Here is a 24,608-nt window from a genome sequence, read left to right on the forward strand (position 1 = left end):
TTCAGCCAAGCCCGTGCTAGACATGAGGCCTCACTCTCTCATGTGTGCTGTTTGTGGATAAATGTTTTTACATGATTGCCTGTTGCAGAGGTGACAGGTCAGCTTGTGCGGCATGATGGGACAGCACAGTCCATGCTGGTGGGCTAACTTGGCCGTTCCAGTTATAGGGCTCTACCTGGAAAGGGAAACCAGTGCAACTCATATATACAAAACCAAAAAAGGCCTTTTTCGAATTGACATGGCTTAAGGGGCGGAGCTTAACCTGAATGTGAGAGTGTTCGTACTCCAGAATCTGGCTGAGGATCTTCTTGTGGATGTTGACATTGGATTCTCTCTTGCTCAGCGTTGTGTCTCTCTGCAGCACAGAACAGAAAGTCCCAGGGTCAGTTGGTGGCCCGTGAGTAGACCCTGGGAAGCCACGTGTGGCTCTGATGTACCTGACTGGAGAACAGCCTCAGGATGAGGTGACATTCTCCCTGCACTTTGGAGGCACTGGAGCGAGGCTCAAGCTTAAACCACTTGTCATACCCGACTACTGGAATCTCCTGAAAGAGACGGAAAAGGAGCCATGTAGCTCATGAACAAGACCTACTGTGTGAGTATATTCTTACACAAGCCCCCAGTAAGATTTCCGGAAAAAACAAAGCCATGCAGGACTTCTTTAGGAAAATGTAGTGGAAATGTAAGGTATAAAAATAATCTGCCATAATAAATGGATGGCCAAGGCTCACTGATGCATGAGCATCAGAACCGAACTAGAGAGTGATGGAAAGTGTCCTGGTGTGATAAATCGTGTTTTCTTCGACATCATGTGACATGGCACCAGGATGCACTGTGGGAAGAAGATAAGGCGGCGGAGACAGTGAGATGCTTTGGGCAATGCTCTGGTGGTGATCCTTGTATCCTGACACGTGTCAGCTACACCGAGTACACTCTTTCATGAAACAGCATTTCACCGATGGCAGTGCCTTCTTTCAGCAGGACAATGTACCCTGCCATCCTGAAACAAAACTGGCTCAAGAAGAACAGACCGGACCTCCAAATTCTCCCGATCTCAGTCCAATCAGGCATCTGTGGGATGTGCCAGCGAGACACCCCGTCTTAAGGATTTAAAGGATGTGCTGCTGACGGGATACCTACAGACATCTAGTGGAGTCCAAGCCTGGGCTGTCGCTCAATATTAGTGCAAAATATTACGGCTGATCTGTGTATTTGAATATGTACATTTGTCAAATTAGCACACATTCATGGAATTTTATGAATGGTGGGAGCCATGAAGGGAAAAGAACAATGAAAATGGTTTAGTTTTTTATTTGAGAAGATGAGCAGAATTGTTTAGAGCAGCTGAACTCACATTCAATGGGATGTTCAGGCATCCCAGAAAGTCATCGGCATTCTCCTCTCCTCCTGACCCTGCTGCACCATTGGCCCGGACAGATTTGGCTATCTGCTTGAAATACCTGCCAATGCATTTTAGCATCAAATGCCACTTGGAGACATTTCCTCTGTCTCAAATGAAATTGTTATGAACAAGCCAAGAAGTCTTCAATTATGACAGGAAATTGAGGAAGCTGCTGGAAATAACAGGAAGCTCAGGAAGCTCTGAGACACATTCGATTAGCTGTTTTTTTTTAAAGCTAATGCTCGCGGCTGACCTTTACTATTCAAAAAAAGAGTTACCTGCCCATTCCTCTGAATCCGCTCACTTCATTTAGCTTCTTACATGCTTCAGCAACTGAGACATCATCATCGTGGTCCCTACAGGTGAGCATAGAGCCTATAAAGGTCATGCTAAAGTGACCTTAATCCTATATATTTTTTTTGAAAATTCTTTTTTTTTTTTTTTTAATTCTCACCATATGTCCAGATGCAGCAGGTCACTGTTGACATCATCAATTTCACTGTGGGGGAAAGAAATCCCATTTTCATATTATTTAATAATAATGTCACGATCTGGGGGGGGGGGGGGGGGGGGGGCGCTGCTGAGTTTTGTATTTTCCATGTTTCCGATTTGCCCTGATTGTTCGCAGCTGTTTAGTTTGTGTAAATGTTTGCGTGTCCTCGTCGGGTCGTGGAATGTTGTCCTGTCTTGGTGTGTGCATGTGTTAATTGTAATAAACCCTTTGTTTGTTCACAGTCATGCGAATGCATCCTTCATGCGCCGCATCACCTGTGACAGTCGGCATAAATCAATGACAATTTAGTATTTTAACCATTAATTAATATTTAATTAATTGTTTTATTTATTTGTTTGTTTATTTATTATTTATTTTTCAAATCAATCATGGAAATCTTAGCTAAACAATGTCTTCTTGGAGACATGTCTGGGTGTATATACAAGTCCAGATACACCCACAAGCCAGTTTATTTTAAATATTAATTATTAAATATTCTGTATCCCAGCAATTGCCATGTTCATTTTGAGGCATCTTCTACTCCCCAGACAGAGAGTGGCTGGATATTGTGTGAAAATGTCTTGGCACTCTTATCAGAATTTTCAGTCACTATGTTTACATGAGACAAAACAGATTTGTTTTTTTGTGGTAAAACTAAAAAAACTTAGATATTGTAGCTGAGCTATTCCTGCATGTTCAACTGGACTAACACTGGACTGGACGCTCTGTACATTCTTGTGGTGGAATTTACTGCACAATTCTGCATGCAGCCTTCAGATCCGCTGAACAGTCATACATGAATCATGTATGCCTTATGTCAAATCTGTGCCATGAAACTTATGCAAAGGGGTAAAACTCAGAGTGTTCATGAGATGGGGCGCTTACATGACAATTCAATTTTTTGTGGCAATTTTCACGTATTTGACTCCAACACTTGTCAAATATTACTAATCATGTTCAATGGGAAGTGAATAATTGCCACTACTCACAATACAAAGTGCTCGTTCCATACTGGGTTTAGGGTCTCTGGCTTCACCTCCGTCACCTGGATGGATTGAGCTGCCAACACCTCCCTGACGCTGCCACGCTTCTCCAGCTTCTCTCGCCGTTTACGGAAACTGAACTTGCGCTCCTTCTTTTCTTCCGTCTCCCTGGGGCTCTGGCCAAGCAGGAGTCCCAACATGCAGTATGGGTCACTGTATCCTGCAAGGTCCAAGGTATGTCAGACATCTCAGGCACCCACTTCAATATGTTTAAGAACAGGTCCAATAGTCCACAATCTCACCGCACAACATAAACTGACATTGTACATTTTACGTTTATGTCATGTATCAGACAATCTTTTCCAGAGCAACTTACAACCAGTAGTTACAGGGACAGCCCTCCCCCCCGGAGACACTCAGGGTTAAGTGTCTTGCTCAGGGACACAATGGTAGTAAGTGAGGTTTGAACCTGTTTATGGACGAGTGTTTAACCCACTAGGCTACTACCACCCTGTTAACTGTATAGCTAGACTTAAATCAACTATTGCTGTTCAATAGAGACTTTACCACCATAAGCCCTATTAAAATGCAAATAACCTTACATTTAAAGAACAAAATATCTCCTTGGATTCCTTTGAGCCAAACAAAGGCCTCAACTGAAGGTGGTATTATGCTACATTACAACTAAATTACAGATTTGCAGAATCAGGGTGGCATTTCCACAGCTATTCACTCATAACTGAAGACGCAGACAAGGGCAAGAAAAAATATAGCCTTACCATTAGCATCTTTAGCCATGAGATTCTTTCCCTTCATGACGGAAACCCTGAGGGAGAAGCTGGCTCTCTGCAACAGACAGCAGTGGACATCAGGTTAGCGGATGCGGAGAAGCGTGGCTTTAAACCCAACTTTGATGCCACCATCCGACCATCCATACCGACACGTTCGGTGGGGATAACGCCGGACATTTGGGAACAGAGAAAATCAATGCACGCTCCCTTTGTCCAGGGTTCAATGTGAGTGCCCTCGGTGTGAGAGACTGCTGTGCTGGTGGAAGCTGGGATCATTGTGAGAACCATTGAAATGGCACAACATTTCTCATTCCTTTCACAAGGCCGCTTTTAGAGGAGTCTATCAGAGGAGAGCATGGCCTCTTTCACACTGACATTTCAAAGACCTCTTGTAGTCAAATAAAAGGCAAAGAGTCATACAAATTGATCCTTTCTAAGAACTCCCATCTCCAGCATACTGAGTAAAAGTCCCTTTGGGTATCTAAGAAACAATAATAACACATCATGTTTCTTCTGAACTTGGCAAGTAAGTCAGATATACTCTCTTATATACTCTCATAGCAGCCTTTTCAAAATCCCTATGAATCTGTGACTGTGATTTATTATTGACTGTCAACGCCATAGCAAGTGAGGATAATAACTATACTATATTAAGGATATTACGAATAATACCACTAGCGCCACTTGAAGGAGCGTGAGCACCACAAGCACTGCGTACATCACAGCTTGGTGCTGTTGGGCTGTTGCTCTCACATACCTGGTTCATTATTCTGGTTATATATGCACCCCAAACCCTCCTGGACCTTATTTTAAACAATGAGGACACTTTGAACGGATGTTTTCTGCAAGTTTTTCCCGCTTCGTCTATTTAATCCTGAGGACGTTTTTGACACTTACACTGGCAAACAAGTCTGAAAACAGTGATTCTCATAAAACTGTGCCTACAGTGGAATTATTGTATGGTCACGGATAAGAGACACCCAACTGGGCCGCCTTGTGTTGTTTCACCGTTCTTCTGTTTTTGCTGCAGTCGCATGTTAGAAAGGTCTCCAGCGCACCCCGCTGCCAACTGACCTGATTTATTCACTCAGATATGCATTCATCTGAAAACTGCCTCTTACCTGGGATTCCTGCACCCTCTGCAGAATGATGTCATGCTCTTCCTGACCCATGTCGAAAGCCTTGGTGGGAGAGGGAGACGTGTCACTGTAATATTTCGATCTTGAAAAAACTCTTTCAATCTAATGTCTGCAAGTGACGGCAGGCGTACGCTGGCCACGGCAGGTTCATCCGAACATCAAACCTCCTTCATGAGCAGAGATGACACAAGGCACTAAAAGCACCTGAACGAATGTAGTATCAGCCCTGAACACCAGACCGGATGGGCTTTGATGGTTAAGGATATCTGAGGAACCATACGTGACCTCCTCAGATGCTAATCGCATTTAAAGGAGGAAGTGCGAGGTTCATTTACAAGTTTAATTGGGAAGCATGACGCATGACACGTTGGAGGGAATGGAGGGAAAGTAACGCACCTTCTGGAGATAGGTGAAAATGTCCCACTCGTTGGTGACGTACTCCGGCGAGGGCACTCCGACCCGATTCACCACCGTGTAGATCGCTTCTTCGTACAGCAGGTCAAGCTGCGGAAGTGAGAGACGGATCTCAGTGCAGCTATTCTTCATCCATCCGTTATTCATTCATGCTGTACGCGGCCATCTGGAAATAATTACTTTGCTGCCCTAATTGCCTTAATCAAATGATAAAAGATTTCATTCATTACCAGAGTGTTGTTTCTAGTGGGGTATTTTTGAGAAAAGCAATAATGAGGAAAATAATAATTTAGGCTGTTCAGGTGGATCTAAAATAACACCATGGGCATTCTGGAGGAGCGTTAAAAAAAAACCCAAAATGTTGCTTTTCCGTGGTGGCCACAAACAAATCAAAAATCTGATTTCGTTGGTCATGCCTGCTAGAATGGAACTGTAGGTTTGAATTTACGGTAATTAAAAACGATTCCACTTTGAAAAAAAGAAAAAAAGAAAACCTTTTGAAAGGTTCAGAAAAGTTCCAGAATAAAGGAGCTCTGAAGAGCAGAAGACTCTTACCTCCTTCCTGGTGGCTCTGTCTGGAGCGGGAACTTGGCCTGCATGTTCTGGGGGAGGTGGGGCGAGGCAGCTCTCTCTCTGGCAACAAGTGAAGATGAGGAGGCAGGATGTGAAGAAGAATAGAGAGTGGGGCAAATGGCAAAACTATTTACACAGCATGGGTACAAAAAGTGACCGCAGCGCAGAGGTCGCTACCATCTGAATTGCGCAAAACAGGAAGTGCGAGAGGCACACTCAGATAAACATCAGCGCCCAGCGTGTTGCCAGCGGTGACGCCAATGAGTATGTGTGGGTGTGGGTGTGGGGAGAAGCCATGGTGAGGAGCTTGTGACAGATGAGATGCCGGCCTCTCTGCTCTTTCATCTCCGTCACCGTCTGTCCACAAACATCACACACTGTGGCACATGAGCCACCAGCGTATCCAAAAACTGGCGGTGAACTCAGTCATATACATTTATGCCATTTATCAGATGCCCTTATCCAGAGCAATTTACAGTCTGTTGTTACAGGGACAGTCCCCTCTGGAGACACTCGGGGTTAAGTGTCTTGCTCAGGGACATAATGGTAGTAAGTGGGGTTTGAACCTGTGACTCTGTAGTGTTCTGGCTCATACTGTACGTGAGTGTGTTACCTATCACTATCACCCTAAGTCAGGGAGTTATATGTGACGAGATGTGCCAGCTGATGGCACCTGCTCAAGTATATGTCCTGTCCATCTTCCTCAAAATATAATAGTTAGCTTTATATGACATTTTTTATTATGGACCTATCACTAAGCTGGTCTGGGTGCTAGTAGATTAGTGGGAAACACTCTGGATAAGGGCGTCTGATAAATACTGTAAATGTAAATGTACTAAGCATCCTCAGGATCTACATAAATAGATAAAACCAGATCATCTTGAAGAACAGAAACAAAAGAACCTCTTTGTTGCTGTCATTTTTTTTAACTGGAAGGAGCCTGATGATTGACAACTCTCACGCTTGCTCATTCTGGAGCATTTGAAACCTGTGCACTTCAATACGTTACATGCACAAACAGTAATAGTGAAACGGAACGACAACCATCTTGGTTCTGTATGTATCTCAGTTTTGAAGTTGCGGTTTTTGATTTGCGTTTCTCTATAATCTCTATAAAAAATTATCTTAAATTAAAAAACTATATCAATAATAATTCACTCAGGAAAATAAGAAAAAATATCTAGTAATGAGCAACAGGTCTTCAGAAACCGTTGACCTGCACTGTCCTTCATATTACGTTTGTGCAACATGAGTATTGTGAGCACCTCAGTTATACCTCTTAGTATTATTCAGTAGATGAAATGGTACAGCCCTAGCAGACATCAACTAAGAGAGTCAAGGACACATCTCCTACACATTTATACTTCATGATCACACTGGAATAAAATGTTTGAGACATGTGCATTTTGTGTATTTGAAGTGTGTGTGTATAATGAAAATGCATATGTGAAATACAACCTCATTCCATCACATAATATGTATGTGCCACCTAGTCAACGTCGACAAAGTGCTTTAAGAGCTAAAACGATAAGCTGATCATTTTTTTCATGCTATTGGCTAATTGCTGGATTGTTAAGGAGAATAAAACAAGCGTATCCCTTCGTTCAGGTGACGCTATAAAACAGGAGTACTGTAGCAGCTGTCCTTGACTGGTGCGGTCTGACTTTCTGCGTTACCGACTGGGTCCTGACAGTTCAACTTTATTTGTTGTGAAGCGCATAGGAGATCATTAGAATACAAGAATACACATGAATACTGACAAATCTTGGAAAACCTTGGTAAAGTCAAAGAAAACACCAAGAGAAGAGAAATTTCCAACAGTCCATGTTAGTTGGATTCAGAAAAATGGTAATCAACACTTGTCCAGTAGATCTAGTGTGATGGTTCATCAAATCCATGAGCTTTGCCAGAAAGTCCGCCACTCCAGCAATGTACCACTGCCATTAACCAAACGTAATGCCCTTTCTGTACTGGTAATTTGCATTACATGTGCATTTGCATAAATTGCCATGTTTCAGAGAATTATAACATTACAATTAAATCTATGAAAACATGATTTTTTTTAACAATATTCTTACTCTTCCATCACAGACAGCAGTTTGACTCTCGTCCCACCTCCATCCAGAAACGCTGGTGGGCCAGTGAGTTTGACCAGTGTAAGGTCTGTTCTCTCATTTGTGTGACCAACTTTGACCAGTTTAAGTTAAAACCAGTGGAATCCATTACGCTAAGCGGGTTGAGGAACCTAGTCTCCTCATCTAAAAAAAACTGGACAGGGGCATTGCCAAAATGGTGAGACCTTGACCCAGTTACCTCAGACTGGCCTGCATGCAGCATCCGCTCCTGCTTCTGAAGAATTCCACTCATTCGCTCAAAGAACTCCTCGCTGCCCTCGGCGACCCTGCAGGGAAATAAAATAAAAAAAAAAAAACAGCCATCTTTTAAAACTTTAATTAGGTGATATGAAAGCTCCTCTTTGGGGATATGTTGTGTGTGTGTGTGTATGTGTGTTTGTAAGGCATTGTGCCGTCCCTTAAGATATCGCTAATGTTTGATCTCCAGCAAATGGCAGATAAACACAGGAGGCTAATCGACCGCTTCTTGGTCCTTTCTCACCCATCAGCAGCAGCCTTCACTCTGGCCTCTTTTAAAAGACACTCAGCTCAAGCACATGCCATTCGTTTTTTTAGCGCTATTAGAGGATTTGGAAGATGATGTCCCTCCCTGTTCAGGTGGGGCTCGGTCCCAGGGGCCATTTCAGACGCTCAAACTTCCGATCCAAAGCTTTTTAAAACCTCTTCTAAATGCTCGTGCACACACAAAGTTTTCGATCAGCCGGGCGTGACCGAGCGCTCCCGGGACACGAATTACTCCTTTTTATTATCGGGCTATAATTCATGATTGATGAGTATAGCCAGACAGGCTTCCACGCGCAAATCGGCGCAATTTTTACAGTGCAAACCATGGCCCGGATCCTACTGTTAATTGTCCTTTGTGAGCCGAAGGATCCACTCTGGAGACACGTCTCCTGCTCACGGAGAGCAGGGTGAACCCCTGGACTCCTGCCTCACTAATTTCCCAACCCCTGTCGCCATGGTGATACGAGGGGGGGGGTTATTGGAGCGATTCATTGAAACTGGCTCCAGTCTTTGGAATCCAAAATGCACAAGACAAGAAAAATCTGGGGAAAAGCAAAAAAAACAGGGCAGAGGTAGAATGAGATGTGACAGGACAGGTTACCCGGCGGCCAGCCTGTGTCGCGGCTGCCGCTCTCTTTATTAATGCCAACACAGCGGGCGTGTGTCACCCCGACCCGGCGCACCACTGATCTCACCTTTCCGAGACGAAGCCCCGGAGGTACTGCGCACACTACGAAAGCGCCGTGTGCTAATTCTTCCCAGCATAAAGAAAGGAAAAAGTTCCTTAAAGACCTTTACATCCTCCAAGGTCCGCTCCTGACTGAGGGCTTTAATATCGCATGATTATTAAAGGTTACCGCGTCGAGCAGCCTGTGCCCCTGTTGCCACGGGGACGGCGAGGGGCCACAACTGTGGCGTCGTACCATGGAGCGCATTTGCATTTCCTATAAGGCTCCCGAGTCTGTTTTACATTACTAACTACATGCAGATGACGTAACATTCATCATCATGCCATCAAGGCCTCTTGACCTCACCGCTCTGCGAGTGGTTAATTTGATAAATGCCTCTACCTTTCTGTATCACAAGGACTCTTTTATGCAAGCCAGTAACTAGTAACACACACACACACACACACACACAGCCCAGGCGACAGTCCCAGCCAATGTTGCTAGGAAACAGATTCCCCTGTAGCCTATTATTATTTGAATTTCCAATATTATTTTGTTTTCAATTATTATTAAGATGTCCGGCTTTGGACAGAACTGAAACAGCCCTTTAAAAGTAAAAACAAAATGGCAAGTAAATTATATTTGCAACATCTTAACAGTATTTTACTGTCAGTCGATGTCAGATTCAAAAAATACAACATGCAGTTTTGGGCTTACTTAACCTTTTGAACGTAATAAAGTCCATTAACTGTCTGGCCATTACCAGCAATTTCTAATGCTGGCTTGAGGAGTCCATGTTCTTTTTTTTTTCAGTACGGATGGAACATCTTTTTTTCAGGAAGGACATTTACGACTGATTCACTACACGAAATAGGCACAAAATAGGTCATTTCACAATAATTCCAACTTAATGTGGCTTTAATGGCTGAAGGAACATTCTGTATGCTTTCTCCAGCGAGTCCGTCAGGGCTTCCAGCACATCCAAAGGTAAAAGTAATCATCAGGTGCCATTTGCGATGTCGATTTGTCGAGCAGAAAACACGACAGAGAGGAACAACAGTGCGCTCTGTACCCTGAGCGGCAAAAGAGCAGGAAACAAAAAAAAAGCAAAATACTAATTCTGGGGCAAGCGGGGCAAATTACAAAGCAAATTTGTGAGACGCGATGCCTTCCTGTTGCTCTAAGTGTGGCAGCGGCAGGCCTGTGGTGCTGAATGCAATATGGCATTTAGTCAGACAGCCTGGGAAGTGTGGCTGGTGGGACGTGGGGGATCCCTGCCCACTGAGAGTGGCTAAAAAAAATTAAGGCTCGAACTGGAATGCTAAAGAAAAACACTAAACGTTAAAAAAACTTGTGGAGAGTACTGAACCCTGAACACGGAGTCCCCCGTGACAGACGTTCTGTTTTCTAGATTCTCTGATCCAGAAAAACCTGCTTCCTAATTCTCCTTGGTCTGCTCGCATCGTAACCAGACGATCAGTGTTTTATCGGGTTTTGCACACATCCCTAACAATAATTCATACGTTCGCAGTAGAATCCCGTTGAGCAGTGAAAGATGGAAAATCCCCCGCTTGTATCTTTATCAAGCTGCGGCCTCCCACGAGCAAGAGGTGTCAAAAGCCAGAAAACGGCTTGAGGACTCATGACGAGAAGGTCCTTGTTGGGGGAAGAAGACCACCGTGAAAGTGGTGAAAGGTTGCCACAGCCAACTTTTTGGGGTCTCAGATGTATAAAAGAGTTTTCTGTCCGGGTTTCTTTTTCCTTTCTCTACCTGTTTCTCCTGGGCTAGGCTTCCTCTCTGAAGCCTGGTTTCTGGCTTCTCTCTCTCTTCCTCTTTCCCTTTCTCCTTTCTTTTATTTTGGGTTTTTCTGTAACATTGGTACCATTTTTACCTACAATATTTACATATGGTAGTAGTGGCCTAGCGGCCTAGCGTCCCCACACACTGCTCCCTGGCGCCTGTCATGGTTGCCCACTGCTCACCAAGGGTGGTGGTTAAATACAGAGGACCCATTTTGTTGTGTCACCATGTGCTGTGCTGCAGTGTTTTACAATGACTGTCACTTCATTTTACAGCAGCTTATGGTTGGAAAGAGGTCAGGCTCAAGGTCAGGGTCTGTCACTCTCTGGACATGTCTCACCAAAGCGCCTTTTCTCCCCATTAGCATATCACTAACGACTGCACGCGCCTGGGTCGGGAATGCATTAGCTCTCTCTTGCCGGAGCTAATGAAGGAGACAAACGGCTTCCTGTTACCGTAATGGCGACTGGAGGCTGCCTGGCTGCTGGAGATCGTAAGGCTCCCCAGAGTCGGCTGGTTAACCCGTCGCTAATCAGGTTCTGCCTCATTTAACCAAGCTGAGGGACACAAAACTGATGGACAAACATTAGCCATGCTTTGTTAAATGTAAATTGGAAACGCGTGTTGATAGAGCATGCAGTTATATTTAAAAGTAGTTCCTAATCGCAGCACATTTAATAAGATTTAATATTACATTGTCTGAGGTACATTTTTTGATTCTCCGTTTGAGTAAGTGCAGTCATTAAGAAATAAAGCTGTTCATATTTTAGGAGCAGCTGCAATAAACAGACGTGTTTTGGTTGCTATAGAAACCTCAAGGTTCGTATGCCCATTACTTTTGGCTTTGACATCAGTTGAAAAAAAGAGACAGAGAGAGAATCAAAACAAGATGGATTCTGAGGGAGTGAAAAAAAAAAACCTCACATCTATGTATTTACAGCATTTATCCAATTATCATCATTTGAAAATGTATGAATTGTGTAAATCGGCAGCATTCAGCCATAAAAGGCAATACTTTATGGGGTGGATTTACTTTATATGTTCATTAACCTATAAAATGTTTGCTATCTGCCTTTGTAATGAAATGAGAGCTATTTTTGTAAAAATTCAGCAACCCGTGGACACTCTGACCAATTCGGTGCTACATCCAAACACTTCATTCTCACTCATGTGGTACTCGATTTGCTGTGGTTTATGGAGTAATGGAATACATTATTGCAAGATGATTGGGTACAGGTACTGAGAGACAAGGGAACTGCCGGAATCGTAAGGGAAAATTTTTTGCCATGCACCCCTGGGTGGATTAATGAGGATTATTACTCAACAGGCATTGCTATTTAGTGAAAGTGAAACTGAAGTGATTGTCATTGTGAAACACTGCAGCACAGCACACATTGACACAACAAAATGTGTCCTCTGTATTTAACCATCACCCTTGGTGAGCAGTGGGCAGCCATGGCAGGTGCCCAGGGAGCTCGGGATTCGAACCAGCAACCTTACGGGTCTGTTTCTGTATCTGCTAGGCCAACCACTGCATGAGATGCTTTTCTGAATGTATCCTTGTGTCCTGTGAGGTAGCAAAAAGAAATATATATATATATTTTTACAAATTCACAAAATTAATTTTTCTTTGCTATATGTTCTATTAGGTCTACAAATTCTATTTCTGTGCCACATTCCATGGAACATCCATGCTTTTATTATTGAAACAAGCTACAAAATGCTTGAAAATGCTTCTTGAAGACTCTTCTTATCTGAGTCTCTTTCCCTAAACACACGAACATCAATCTCTCACACTCACTGTGAGCTTCTTTCTCCATCTCCATTCCATACATGTCATTTGAAAAGACTCAGTGCTTGCATTCACTACAAGGTCTTGATTTGTCCTCACTTTAAAGTTGCTTTCGATAATCATCGTCTGCCAACTGAATGTATTGTAATGAATCTAATGAGCCTAATGTTGAGCCTAACGTATCATTAAACCTGAAACAGTCCTGCTCATTGTATTCAAGCAAGTTCAAAGCCACCTGTCACATATGCACATGCAGCAGGCAACAGGAACAAACATAACCATCTATTTAGTACTAATAAGATCAGAGGCAGGAGGTAAAACAGAAGGGTTTAAACAGGTAGAGAAACTTGAATGAGGCGAAATGAATGATGAAGTGTGATGTTATGTTCAAACGGAACTGAGATTGTGTTTATGACCTAGGAAGTTGTAATGAAACGGGGAGTGAACAAGAACAAGAGGAAGAACTAAACAGCAGGGAAAGGTCGTGGTCACTAGCAGTTGACACAATCTGGGGAGAAATTTTAAAACAATTACAAAGATAATGTCTGATGAAAAACTGCAGGTATATATGACATAAAGCAATTAATGGCATGAATGCATAATTATATATATTTTTTTGTGAAATTGAAGTGATTGTCATTATGATGCACAGCAACGTGTGTCCTCTGCATTTAATTCGTCTTCATTGGTGGGCAGCCATAAAAGGCGTAATCGCACAACTCAAGGGAACAAAAATCAATGCTTGAATGAAACCTAGACACATTCAGGATATCTTATATAATACACACATGTGGACAGGTAATTTAGCTTCTTTAGGTTGTTCCTTCTCTGATTATCATGTAAAGAAAATGTGATCCCAAGTCCAATCTTTATAGTCTAATTCCATTCCTGTGCAAAATAGGACAGTGGACAGAAGGGACACTTGTATAGTGACACTAGTAAGGAAATTTGGTGAGTGCTGTGTTAAATCAGATCTGTCATTATTGTTACAGAAATGAAGATCAGGCTAACAATGTCACATCAACAAAGAGAACTTCTGCTTTTGTCCCATTTCATTGTGTTCCATGGGAAAAACTAATTGGCTAATCTTACCATCAAATTCGGTCACATGTTGCAAACAGCTGCTATTCTCAGACTGAAATGTCAGTTTTGCTCATTTAAAATGCGAGTGACAAGGGAGATGATGAATATACATGAGTGCCCGTGGAAACGTGCCAAGAGTCCGACAGCACAGAAGGACTCGCTGCCACAACATCGGGGATGACAAGGATTTATTTTAACACACAAAAATCTGGCACAAGGTAAACGTAAAGGTAAGGTAACGTAAACAAACCCAAAGGTGTGTGTTTGTACTTGGGCCTCATGCAGCCAGACTTAAGCTGTCTGGCTGCATTGAAACTCTAGATAGCCTTTCTATCTAACCAGTACAGAAGGAAAGGATCTAGGCGTCCTTGTTCGATTCACATTAAAAATATCGCAAAGATAAGAAATATGATGTCATTGCACGATGCAGAAAAGTTGGTCCATGCATTTATTACTTCAAAGTTAGATTACTGCAACGCATTACTGTCTGGATGCTCTAGTAGGTGCATGAGTAAACTCCAGCTAGTTCAGAATGCTGCAGCCAGAGTTCTAACTAGAACCAGAAAATACGACCATGTCACCCCGATCTTACACCCTATTCAAAGGGTTCAGTGTTCACTGCTGGTACCCAAAGAACAGGAGGTCACAGCAGATGACTTCTGTTATAAAGCTCTGCAGTTGTGGAACGGCTTGCCGGTCAGTGTTTGTGACCACACTTGTTGTGTGAGCATCAACATCCATGGGTATTGCTGCGACAGCTGAACATGCTCAAAGCTCAAACGGTGGAGACTCACCTGCCTCTTTGCACTGTCTAACAATTTGGTTACATGTCCCCTCTGACATTCGCTCTTTCATCTCGTCACCTGAACCGTGACAGAATGACTGCGCTGGAACTGGATGGATGGCAGCAGCGAGGCTTTCTTCAATGGTACACCAAACTCAACCTCAGATCAGCGTACAATCTGATCCACATCCGAGAGGGCAACGAGTGTAAAACTGCCTTCATCACCCCCACTGGACTTTATGTCAGTCTATTCATCCCATTTGGACTCTGTAATGCACCCGCTGTCTTCCAGCAGTTCGTCACTGACGTTCTCAATGACATGCTTGGACGGTGGGTGTATGTCTACTATCTGGACGACATACTCATCTACTCACAAGAGGCTCACATTTAGTATGTTAGGGCAGTCCTCAAGAGATTGATCACTGTGATGCCCTGGGGCCATTGGTCCGTCACAGCAGGAGCCCATCCCAGCTGACCATCAAATTGGTCTTAATGGATCAGGACTCTATATAATCTGTGAAGCAGCATGTAGACATGGCTGCTGCACTAAAGTTGACCTTACCTTACGTACCAGTAGTGTTTGTCTTTCTGGCATTATACCACACACCTTTGGGTTGCTTTAAATTCATTTCACTGTTTTGTTTCCTTTGCTCATTGTTTCCATAATGTCCCGTCTCTGCGCCTCCTTCTCCTGTCAGCCTGTGGTTGTGACACTCACCCACCGACTGTATTGCAAGTTGGAGAAATGCACTTTCCACCAGCACTGCACCACGTTCCTGGGCTTCAAAATCTCGTCCCAGGGTGTGGCCATGTAGCCCAAGAAGCTGGAGGCAGTGGTGTTTTGGCCCCTACCCATGACGCTCAGACAACTGCAACAGTCCCTTGGGTTTGCTAACTTCTATCAGCGCTTCATCTGAGGCTACGGTACAGTCGCAGCACCCATCACTGCTCTCACAAAGCCATCACCACTCCCTTTCCACATGACTCCTGCCACCATCCAAGCCTTCAAAGCACTCTGCCTCTGCTTCACCCCAGCTCTTGTCCTGCAGCATCCTGATCCTTCTCACCCCTTCATCATCAAGGTAGATGTGTCAGAAGAGGGTGCTGGTGCCATCCTGTCACAACACAGTCCAGACCAAAAGCTCCAAATGTGTTGTTACTTCTTTCATAAGTTCACACCAACCCAGTCTGGAACGATCACCAGAACCTCATCTCAATTCACCAAACCAAGCAGTCAAACCCCAACAATGGGTGCTGTTCTTTGAACAGTTCAACTTCCCCCTCTCAAATCGCCCCGGTAGTCAACTCCTCCACTGGCAGCAGTCTTTTCGAGGTCTGCTGCAGCTACCAGTCCACTTTCTTTGCCCATCAGGAGCCTGCAGGTGGGCCCCCTTTCGCTCATCAGCTTATCCAAGGCTGCTGGTGAGTGTGGGCCAAGAGGCATTCCACCCTCCTCTCGTCCTCGCGGCGTACCGCAGCCCAGCATGATTGGCAGCACCTGCCCAGACTGATACTCTGGTTGGGTAACAGAGTGTGGCTTGCCACCCAGGACATCCGCGCGGAGTCCATCTATCCGGGTCCACGTCGTATTCCACGTCAGTTGCCTCAAACCATATATCACCTATTCTTTATACACCCCCTGCTCCATCTCCGCCTCCACCCTGGATCATCGACGGAGGTCCTGCATATTCAGTTGAGAGCTTCCTGGACTCCCACTGTTGGGGTCGTGGGGTCCAGGACCTCGTTCACTGAGCCAGCTATGGCCCCCGAGGAACGATCTGGGGTGCTGAGCCGCTTCATCATGGATCCATCTCTGATCACTGAGTACCGACGCCGCTGAAGGGGGAGGGTACTTTGGTCACGTGGCGGACCTATGTAATCAGCGTCTGACAACCGGTCGGTGCTCAGTCATTGTTTGCCTTCCTGGAAATGACTGGTCTAAACCAGTAAGCACGATCCTCTCTCCTGGCTCCTCCAACGCTGCTACTCTGTCTGTTGTTTCTGTTGTGCATCAACATCCGTGGGTGTTGCAGCGACAGCTGAACATGCTCGCAGATCAAACGGTGGGGACTCACCTGCCTCTTTCTGCAGTCTCGCAATTGGGTTAAACGTCCCCTCCGACATTCACTCTTTCATCACCGCGATGAACCATGACAGTCCAGGATTCAGACACAGTCTCAAGTGTTTAAATCTAAACTGAAGACACACCTGTTCACTCTGGCCTTCTGTTAAAGTCCCAGACACACTGACAATTATTATAAGTCCACTTTAATAGTATAGACAGTGTTCAAGTCCCCTCAACTAGGCACACTCGCCCTTCACTGCGCTGCCTATTGTCTCTGCAACATGTTTATTTACATTACGGCAGTGGAATAATATTAAAATTTAGAAGTATTAAAGTTTAGCCAGTTTTTACTTTTTGCAGTGTATGGATGCACAGAAAAAAATAAACCGAAGATGTTGTTTGTTTAATGTGTTTATTCTAATTACAGTAGTTAAAAAATATGTTTTAAATTAAGCTGTCAAATTTATGCCTACGAATAATATTTATTTATTTACAGTGGTGTGAAAAGCTATTTGCCCATTTCCTGATTTCTTATTCTTTTGCATGTTTGTCACACAAAAATGTTTCTGCTCATCAAACACATTTAACTATTAGTCAAAGATAACACAAGTAAACACAAAATGCAGTTTTTAAAATGATGGTTTTTATTATTAAGGGAGAAAAAAAAATCCAAACCTACATGGCCCTGTGTGAAAAAGTAATTGCCCCCTGAACCTAATAACTGGTTGGGCCACCCTTAGCAGCAATAACTGCAATCAAGCGTTTGCGATAACTTGCAACGAGTCTTTTACAGCGCTCTGGAGGAATTTTGGCCCACTCATCTTTGCAGAATTGTTGTAATTCAGCTTTATTTGAGGGTTTTCTAGCATGAACTGCCTTTTTAAGGTCATGCCACAACATCTCAATAGGATTAAGGTCAGGACTTTGACTAGGCCACTCCAAAGTCTTCATTTTGTCTTCATTCAGAGGTGGATTGGGTCCTTGTCCTGCTGCAGCACCCAAGATCGCTTCAGCTTGAGTTGACGAACAGATGGCTGGACATTCTCCTTCAGGATTTTTTGGTAGACAGTAGAATTCATGGTTCCATCTATCACAGCAAGCCTTCCAGGTCCTGAAGCAGCAAAACAACCCCAGACCATCACACTACCACCACCACATTTTACTGTTGGTATGATGTTCTTTGAAATGCTGTTACGTTTATGCCAGATGTAATGGGACATGCACCTTCCAACTTTTGTCTCAGTCCACAAGGTATTTTCCCAAAAGTCTTGGCAATCATTGAGATGTTTTTTAGCTAAATTGAGATGAGCCTTAATGTTCTTTTGCTTGAAAGTGGTTTGCGCCTTGGAAATCTGCCATGCAGGCTGTTTTTTCCCAGTCTCTTTCTTATGGTGGAGTCGTGAACACTGACCATAATTGAGGCAAGTGAGGCCTGCAGTACTTTAGATTTTGTCCTCGGATGAGTTGTCTCTGTGCTCTTGGGGTAATTTTGGTCGGCCGGCCACTCCTGGGAAGGTTCACCACTGTTCCATGTTTTTGCCATTTGTGGATAATGGCTCTCACTGTGGTTCGCTGGAGTCCCAAAGCTTTAGAAATGGCTTTATAACCTTTACAACTAGCTTTTGAGGTCCTTTTTGTCTACTTCTCTGTGTCAGGTAGCTCCTATTTAAGTGATTTCTTGGTTGAAACGGGTGTGGCAGTAATCAGGCCTGGGGGGGTGACTACAGAAATTCAACTCAGGTGTGATAAACCACAGTTAAGTTAAGGAGGGGCAATCACTTTTTCACACAGGGCCATGTAGATTTGGGTTTTTTTTTCTCCCTTAATAACGTAAACCTTCATTTAAAAACTGCATTTTGTGTTCAATTATGTTATGTTATGTTAACTAATAGTTAACAGTTTTTGATGAGCAGAAACATTTAAGTGTGATAAACATGCAAAAGAATAAGAAATCAGGAAGGGGGTAATTAGTTTTTCACACCACTGTATTTATTTTACTTTACTATCATGCTACTGACAGCCGGTTCGGTTTATTCACATTACATCTGTGCTAAAATATTATGTGTCACAGAGTAGTTGGGAAATTTGGGAAAACTTCGTATTATTCACTTTAGATTGTGGGAGAGCGGGTGTGGAGAGCACGGCTGAGACTTACCTGTGGCCAGTCGTGTCTGAGCAGAGGGTGGCAAGGGGGCTGGGGATGGTGGGCGACGGGGCGGGCGAGGGTTCTCTGCGCCCTCGCAGGGACTGGCTCCTCTGCACCTGCCTCAGCACGCTGCTCTTCAGGTCCAGCAGCGTCGACATGGCGTTTTTTTTTTTTTTTATCCCCCAGCAGCTGCAGCAGGGTGGGGAGGGAGGAGACCATCAATCAGCCTGACGGCACGGGGCTCAGAATTATTCTACCTTTCCATTTATTAAGATTTGCATTAACGACGAAGACAGTAAAGACTCCACAGGCTCCGACATAACCCGATTTACACCAACTCTGAAAGATGACGACGCAACCCTCATTTTCCATAATTCTATTAGGAAACTATGTGCGGCTAATGCGGTTTCCGCCGGTTTAACTGATAGACACCTGCTCTTCCGTCCTGAGGAGCCCTTTCATCAGAGTTTAGAAGAGGCACCTGGAAATCATGCAGCTGGTGCCAGGATCTCAGGAAAGCCCACGGAGAACCAGCGGGGAGAAGAAGCAGCTCCTGATTCCATTTAACCTTGTGCTTATTTACGCCCGCATTACATCTGTGAGAACACGCGCTGGAGGTTACAGTCTAAGAATCAGTCACTGGTGCCTTATCAGACCGAGGAGTGTGTGTGGTGGAACAGCTTTGGCAGAAACATCACACACACACACACACCAAAATAAAAAAAAGAGAGAAATGAGACAGAAAAGCAAGATAAAAGATTTGATTGACGGAGATGGCGCTTCACGCAGACGTATGGCTGTTCTTTTCTTCTGCTGTCAGTGAGCGACTGCTTTTGCTGCCATTCAAAGTAAGACAATTGGATACGAAAGTAAAAAAGGAAACGGAAGAGTGCTATTTCTCTACAGCGCAATCTACGGCGATGCTACACATGAGCAGCTATCTTTAGATGATTGAGCTGACAGGCCGCTGGTTCTTACATTCAGCTTGGGAGCTCAAATGTCACTAGTTATTAAGCCGCACAGTGGGGTGGGGCTGGTTGATATTGGGGTGTCATCGCAGCCTCGGGGAGGACGAAGGCTACAGGAGTTGGACAGGACACCGAGGCGGGGCTTGCATATGCTCCATAACTGCATAATTATTCCCCGATAAGAGAGGAGGGGATCCTGGATTAATTACGAGTTAGACTTGCATGCAGGACAGACAGTTATGTTCATTTGAAGGTTTTGGGAATTGTGGACTGTCCTCTTTGAGAACAGATTTTCCTCTCTCTCTCTCTCTCTCTCTCTCTCTCTCTTTTTTTTAATCAAAAGATTAAAAAGATGTCCACATGCTGTTCTATTTTTTTGGCATTGGCATAATTTCCCCCCAATTTATTCAGATGAGTTTTTGATTTTATGAATAATAGTAGTATAATAATATTATTGTATCTATATAAATGTTACCTTAATAACAACATTGTCATGTAATGAACAGTTCTAAATGTATGGAATTAAGAGTTTTGTTTTGTGTATTTATGTTGAACTAAAAAAATACATGAAAATTGAATGCCAACGTGGCTATGAAATCTGCAAGTGCAATTAGTCATGCGCCTAAACACATGGAGAGGGTTGCTCTGTGAACATAGCTCTTACCCAATTAGATATTATCTGTTGTCTATTGCATGGGAATAAGTCATGAAAATCCATTATCAGCTCAACCAGGAGACATCCATGCATGTCACCGGCATCAGACAATCAATAAATAGACATTTTAAATGTCATTAGATGTCTTGGCGAGCATTTAACTTGACTGTGCAGAGCTCAAACACTTTTGAAATACTATTATTAACCCCTATTGTTATTACTAAATCCAGAAATATTGGCATGCGGTACATTATGGCAATTATGGGTTTACTGTCCTATTCTGTCACAGTTACAGACAACCCTTAGATTGTTAAAATTATCGGGTTAACTCTGGTCCAAGGTGACAAGGAACCCCCCCTTCATCTCGTTTGTCGCTGAAAAATGACAAGCTGGCGAGGGAACACCATCGCACCCAGCAAGGCAGGAACAATGGCCAGATGCCCATCAAGCTGCCGCTGGCTGCTCCAGCCACCCCCTCCACCGACTCCTCAGTCATGTGGATAACAGTGTTGCTCAACAAAGCTGATCCAGGGAGAGACGGACCGCCTGGCAGCCGGAGTCTGCCCTGGAAGGGTCTCTATGGTAACGGAGAAGGCTGAGGGTCTGCAACGGCAGGTATGCAGGACTCGACCAAGGCTGCGAAAAGAATGCCCTCGACATTATTATATTGGTCTTTTTACAGTAAGGGTCTACAGGAGCTCAAGTGGGATTCGGCAACTCAAGCCTCCCCTTCCCTTTCAGTTTCGGAGCTCGTTATTTGGGCCATGGAGGCTACTGCCGGCAGAGACCATGCCAGGCAGAGCGCCTCCTCGAGACTCTCCTCCCTCAAGCTATTTTTATTGCTATATAACGTATTTATGATGGAGAGCCATGGGGCCGTTCCACACCGTCGGTGAGACGTGACCCACTGAAATGATTCTCCGCCTCGTGGACAGTTACCCAGCAGTCCCTGTCAAGTGAAATCAGGGGAGCCTGGTGTATAATATCTCCATCAGGGGGCTTGGCGGCACTATTACGCTAATCTAATTTATTCATGGATTTATTTTGCCTCTGACGCGACGCGATGTCCACGGACGGAGACCTTTCAGAGGTGTCATTTTAATTTGGGCTTTATTGGAAAGCGCCGGCACCCTTCTTTGTTAACACAAATCAGTCTTTGCCATTCGGATGTGCTAACAAATTGAACTCTTTTACACTGTATTTGCTGACTGTTGGACAACAGAACAGAAACGTCCATTTTATTTGTTAAAAAATATTTTTAAAAATGCCCGTCTGTAATTATCAACTCGAAGTCTGAAGAGGATGCAATTTTATCAGCCTATTACACCACCTTCCCGTCTGCATAGTATCGCTCCGGAACGTTAAACACAAGCCTCCACCCTCCCTTTACTCCCTAAGCTGTTCTTTGACAAGGCCAAGCTCTGAGATGAGTGGGGGGGAAATGGAGCCGGGCTCTGCACTCGGGAGCCCAGGGGCTGGCTGCCGCTTATCAGCCCACACACGTGGACCGGCGCGGACGCTTAATTGGGAGGCTTATCGGCGGGATCGGTGTGTACGGGCTGATTAGGTTCATAATTCCCGTCGCTCGGATAAAAGCTTGTGAGGACCACCGGGAAAGGAAAAAAAAGAATCCGCTCCCCTTTAGCCTACGGGCCGCCTTTAGTCGATGTGTCGATCTGCGCCTGTGATTAGGCCGCAGCGCGGAGCTCGACGGCAGGCAAAGGTTTCACGCCGCGGATCGACCCGATGAGAAAAACCCCAAAAAAAAGCCGTCTTCGTGGAGCTGGTGAGGGAAATGCTGCAAGTGTAATTGCAGGGTTTTGTTGAGTTTGAGTAAAAGGGACACACACACACACACACACACACATTTCTACATGCTTTATGTACATACGACTGTTTTTTTCTCAGAGACGAGACTCTCGCTAGCCCCTGGGAGCGGTTTTGTATCCGTGCCCACTCTCAGAACGAATAACTAATTAAACGGTAAAATCCCATGAAAGGTTGTCTCTGTCTGAACACATCTAATTACCGCAGAGGCCGAGTGTGTTTTTAAGGTTAACAGTGTTTTCCAGGCTTATGTTGTCAGATCTATCAACCAAACCCCAGTTTTCAATTAGGAGTGTTAATTTATTCATGCTTAATAAAACGTATTGTGCTACTGCCCCCAAACAATGACAGAGCGTGACATCTGCATTATGTAATGTGTTCCAATGCCCAGTTTTAACTATACAATGTATGATATATATATTTTTTTATTAATAACTGTATTTCAGTTGTTAAAATGAACAATATGTTTCCAAAAACTGTTCTTGCAAACAAAAGTACGAGGGAAAAAGCACACACACACACACACACACACACACACACACACACATCACTCCTAAATGGTAAGAGGGAATCAGACGGCGTCTCTTACCTGCTGCAGGCAGATCTGTCAGGCGAACGTTGTCTCCAAAAGCCGACAGCTGTCACTCAGCCTCAGACTCTGATTCTACCTGCCGTAGATGGGAGACCATCAGATCCTAGACACCCACGTTCACCCCAATATACAGAGACGTCCAGGTCTTATTCCCAGCCAGCCCTGGTTTTATTCTAGGTCATGCTGCCACTTCTCCCCAGCTCCGTCAACACAGAGACCGGCTGTTTAAACCGACCAACAGAGATACGAATAATACCAGAGGGGCAAGAAACCCCCTTTTTGCCGCTATTACGGTGTTCACATGGTTGCTACAGAAGAGTACAGCTTTTAAGTTGGTTACCAAGACAACAGTCCAGCATGAACAGGAAACCCTCTCTCTGCAAAAAGGGTGAATTCCAAAAGACTTTCCTTTCTGCTCTGCATATCTTATTACAGGCAAAAACAGAAAAATCTTTTTTTCCAGTTCATTTGATCAATGATCATTAACTTGATCTCAGCCATAAATGAGTTGGTCAACATCTAAATATAATTTTATTTCGAGAGCAAAGAGACTGACCCTGAATGTCAGGTTCAATTAAAGGTCGGTAAAGTGGATGACCAACATTAAATCCATTTAAAACATGATCATAAAAACGAAGAGTCCTGCCGGCCATCGGATCCCTTCACCCGAAAGTTGCGCCCGGCGAGTTCCTGTCCCGGAGACGCGCCGTGGAACCAGCCGACGTTCGCGGAGCGCCGATCCACAGGTGGACGGGGGAGGACGGGGGAGGACGGGACTCACCTGCACGCTGCTGCTGCCCCACGCAGCTGGGTCCGGCTTCTCACGGAGGAGAAAAAAAAAAACCCGTCTTTAAACGCCACCGACCGTCGTCCGGTCTCGCTCGTGATTCGCAACGCGGTTCCAGCCGAGACGCAGCCACTCCACTCGCGTCGTGTTAGAGACGGGAATGGTGCGCGCAGACTTTCCTGCCCGGAGCTGTCGCCGAGGGGCGTCGTCCGAGTCCATCTGCAGGAGGAGGACCTTCACTGTCACACCTGGACCTGGGCGTGGGCACCACGTACGTCCTGCTGAAGGGTGGCTGGGAGAGGTGACACCTGTCAGCATGCTCTTACATTTAGCCTTATTAAGTCCTGGTCCCAGAACGGTGCTGAAGAGTGACAGGTTACTGCAGTCGCCCCTAAATCCATGGGTCGGTCAACATGCTCTTCATACCTGTGGTGTTGGCTGGACCTCGGTGGGCTCCTCTACATGTGCCATTCCATATTCCTAGGAATACCCATTTGTTGTGCGCTTTGTCACGCTGTTTGTGTAACCACGTGGGACGGGGTGGGCTTGACCATGATAAATAAGAAAGAAAATCTCTGTTGCCCCAAGCAACGTTTACCCAGCTGTGCTTTATTAACATGGGGTGACCTCCCGTTGGCACCGCTGGCCCTTAGTGTCCATTTGGCATTTCAGCAGGTCTTAACATCTTGCTCCAGGTAAGACAGGCAAATAGGGGGAGCTGACACCCCACCGACATTTATTAGCATGAGTGAGATCACCCACTGTGGGCTCGTAGCTCCAAAACAGCAGCGTGACTCACGCCGGCTCGGGGGAACGTGTTGTGGAGGCCACAGCGAGCACATATTGTAGCATCGCAGATGGTAATATTAAGACAACAATACATCATAAATTACCACCGTCTCCGTACGACCGCGGCGGTGTGATTCAGGAGGGCATTCTGAGAGTGTGTCGTGTCTGATGGGGGTTTCTGATGAGACGTATCGGCTTTATTCAAAAATGTGTTGGG

General features: G+C 44.7%; 1 protein-coding gene across 3 annotated transcripts in view; it reads right to left on the bottom strand.

Annotated features, from left to right (window-relative positions):
• The window catches only part of baiap3 (BAI1 associated protein 3), a 38,865-nt gene extending 14,681 nt beyond the window's left edge, over positions 1–24,184 (bottom strand). The window contains exons 1-15 of one of the 3 annotated variants that reach the window (XM_028987451.1): positions 23,597–24,182; positions 22,813–22,891; positions 18,783–18,962; positions 8,109–8,196; positions 5,778–5,855; positions 5,205–5,312; positions 4,791–4,850; positions 3,658–3,724; positions 2,885–3,098; positions 1,857–1,901; positions 1,681–1,758; positions 1,355–1,460; positions 438–545; positions 263–355; positions 72–175 (exon numbers count right to left, since the gene is read on the bottom strand). In XM_028987451.1, coding sequence (XP_028843284.1) covers positions 72–175; positions 263–355; positions 438–545; positions 1,355–1,460; positions 1,681–1,758; positions 1,857–1,901; positions 2,885–3,098; positions 3,658–3,724; positions 4,791–4,850; positions 5,205–5,312; positions 5,778–5,855; positions 8,109–8,196; positions 18,783–18,931 — 1,298 coding nt within the window. In that variant the 5' untranslated portion in view covers positions 18,932–18,962; positions 22,813–22,891; positions 23,597–24,182. Of the gene's footprint in view, positions 1–71; positions 176–262; positions 356–437; positions 546–1,354; positions 1,461–1,680; positions 1,759–1,856; positions 1,902–2,884; positions 3,099–3,657; positions 3,725–4,790; positions 4,851–5,204; positions 5,313–5,777; positions 5,856–8,108; positions 8,197–18,782; positions 18,963–22,812; positions 22,892–23,596 lie in introns of all 3 variants that reach the window. The other 2 variants (XM_028987450.1, XM_028987452.1) reach the window with 2 other exon arrangements.
• Positions 24,185–24,608: the final 424 nt, after the last annotated feature.

This window comes from Denticeps clupeoides, chromosome 7 (genome assembly GCF_900700375.1).
Source record: "Denticeps clupeoides chromosome 7, fDenClu1.1, whole genome shotgun sequence".
In the NCBI taxonomy this organism is placed as follows: Eukaryota; Metazoa; Chordata; class Actinopteri; order Clupeiformes; family Denticipitidae; genus Denticeps; species Denticeps clupeoides.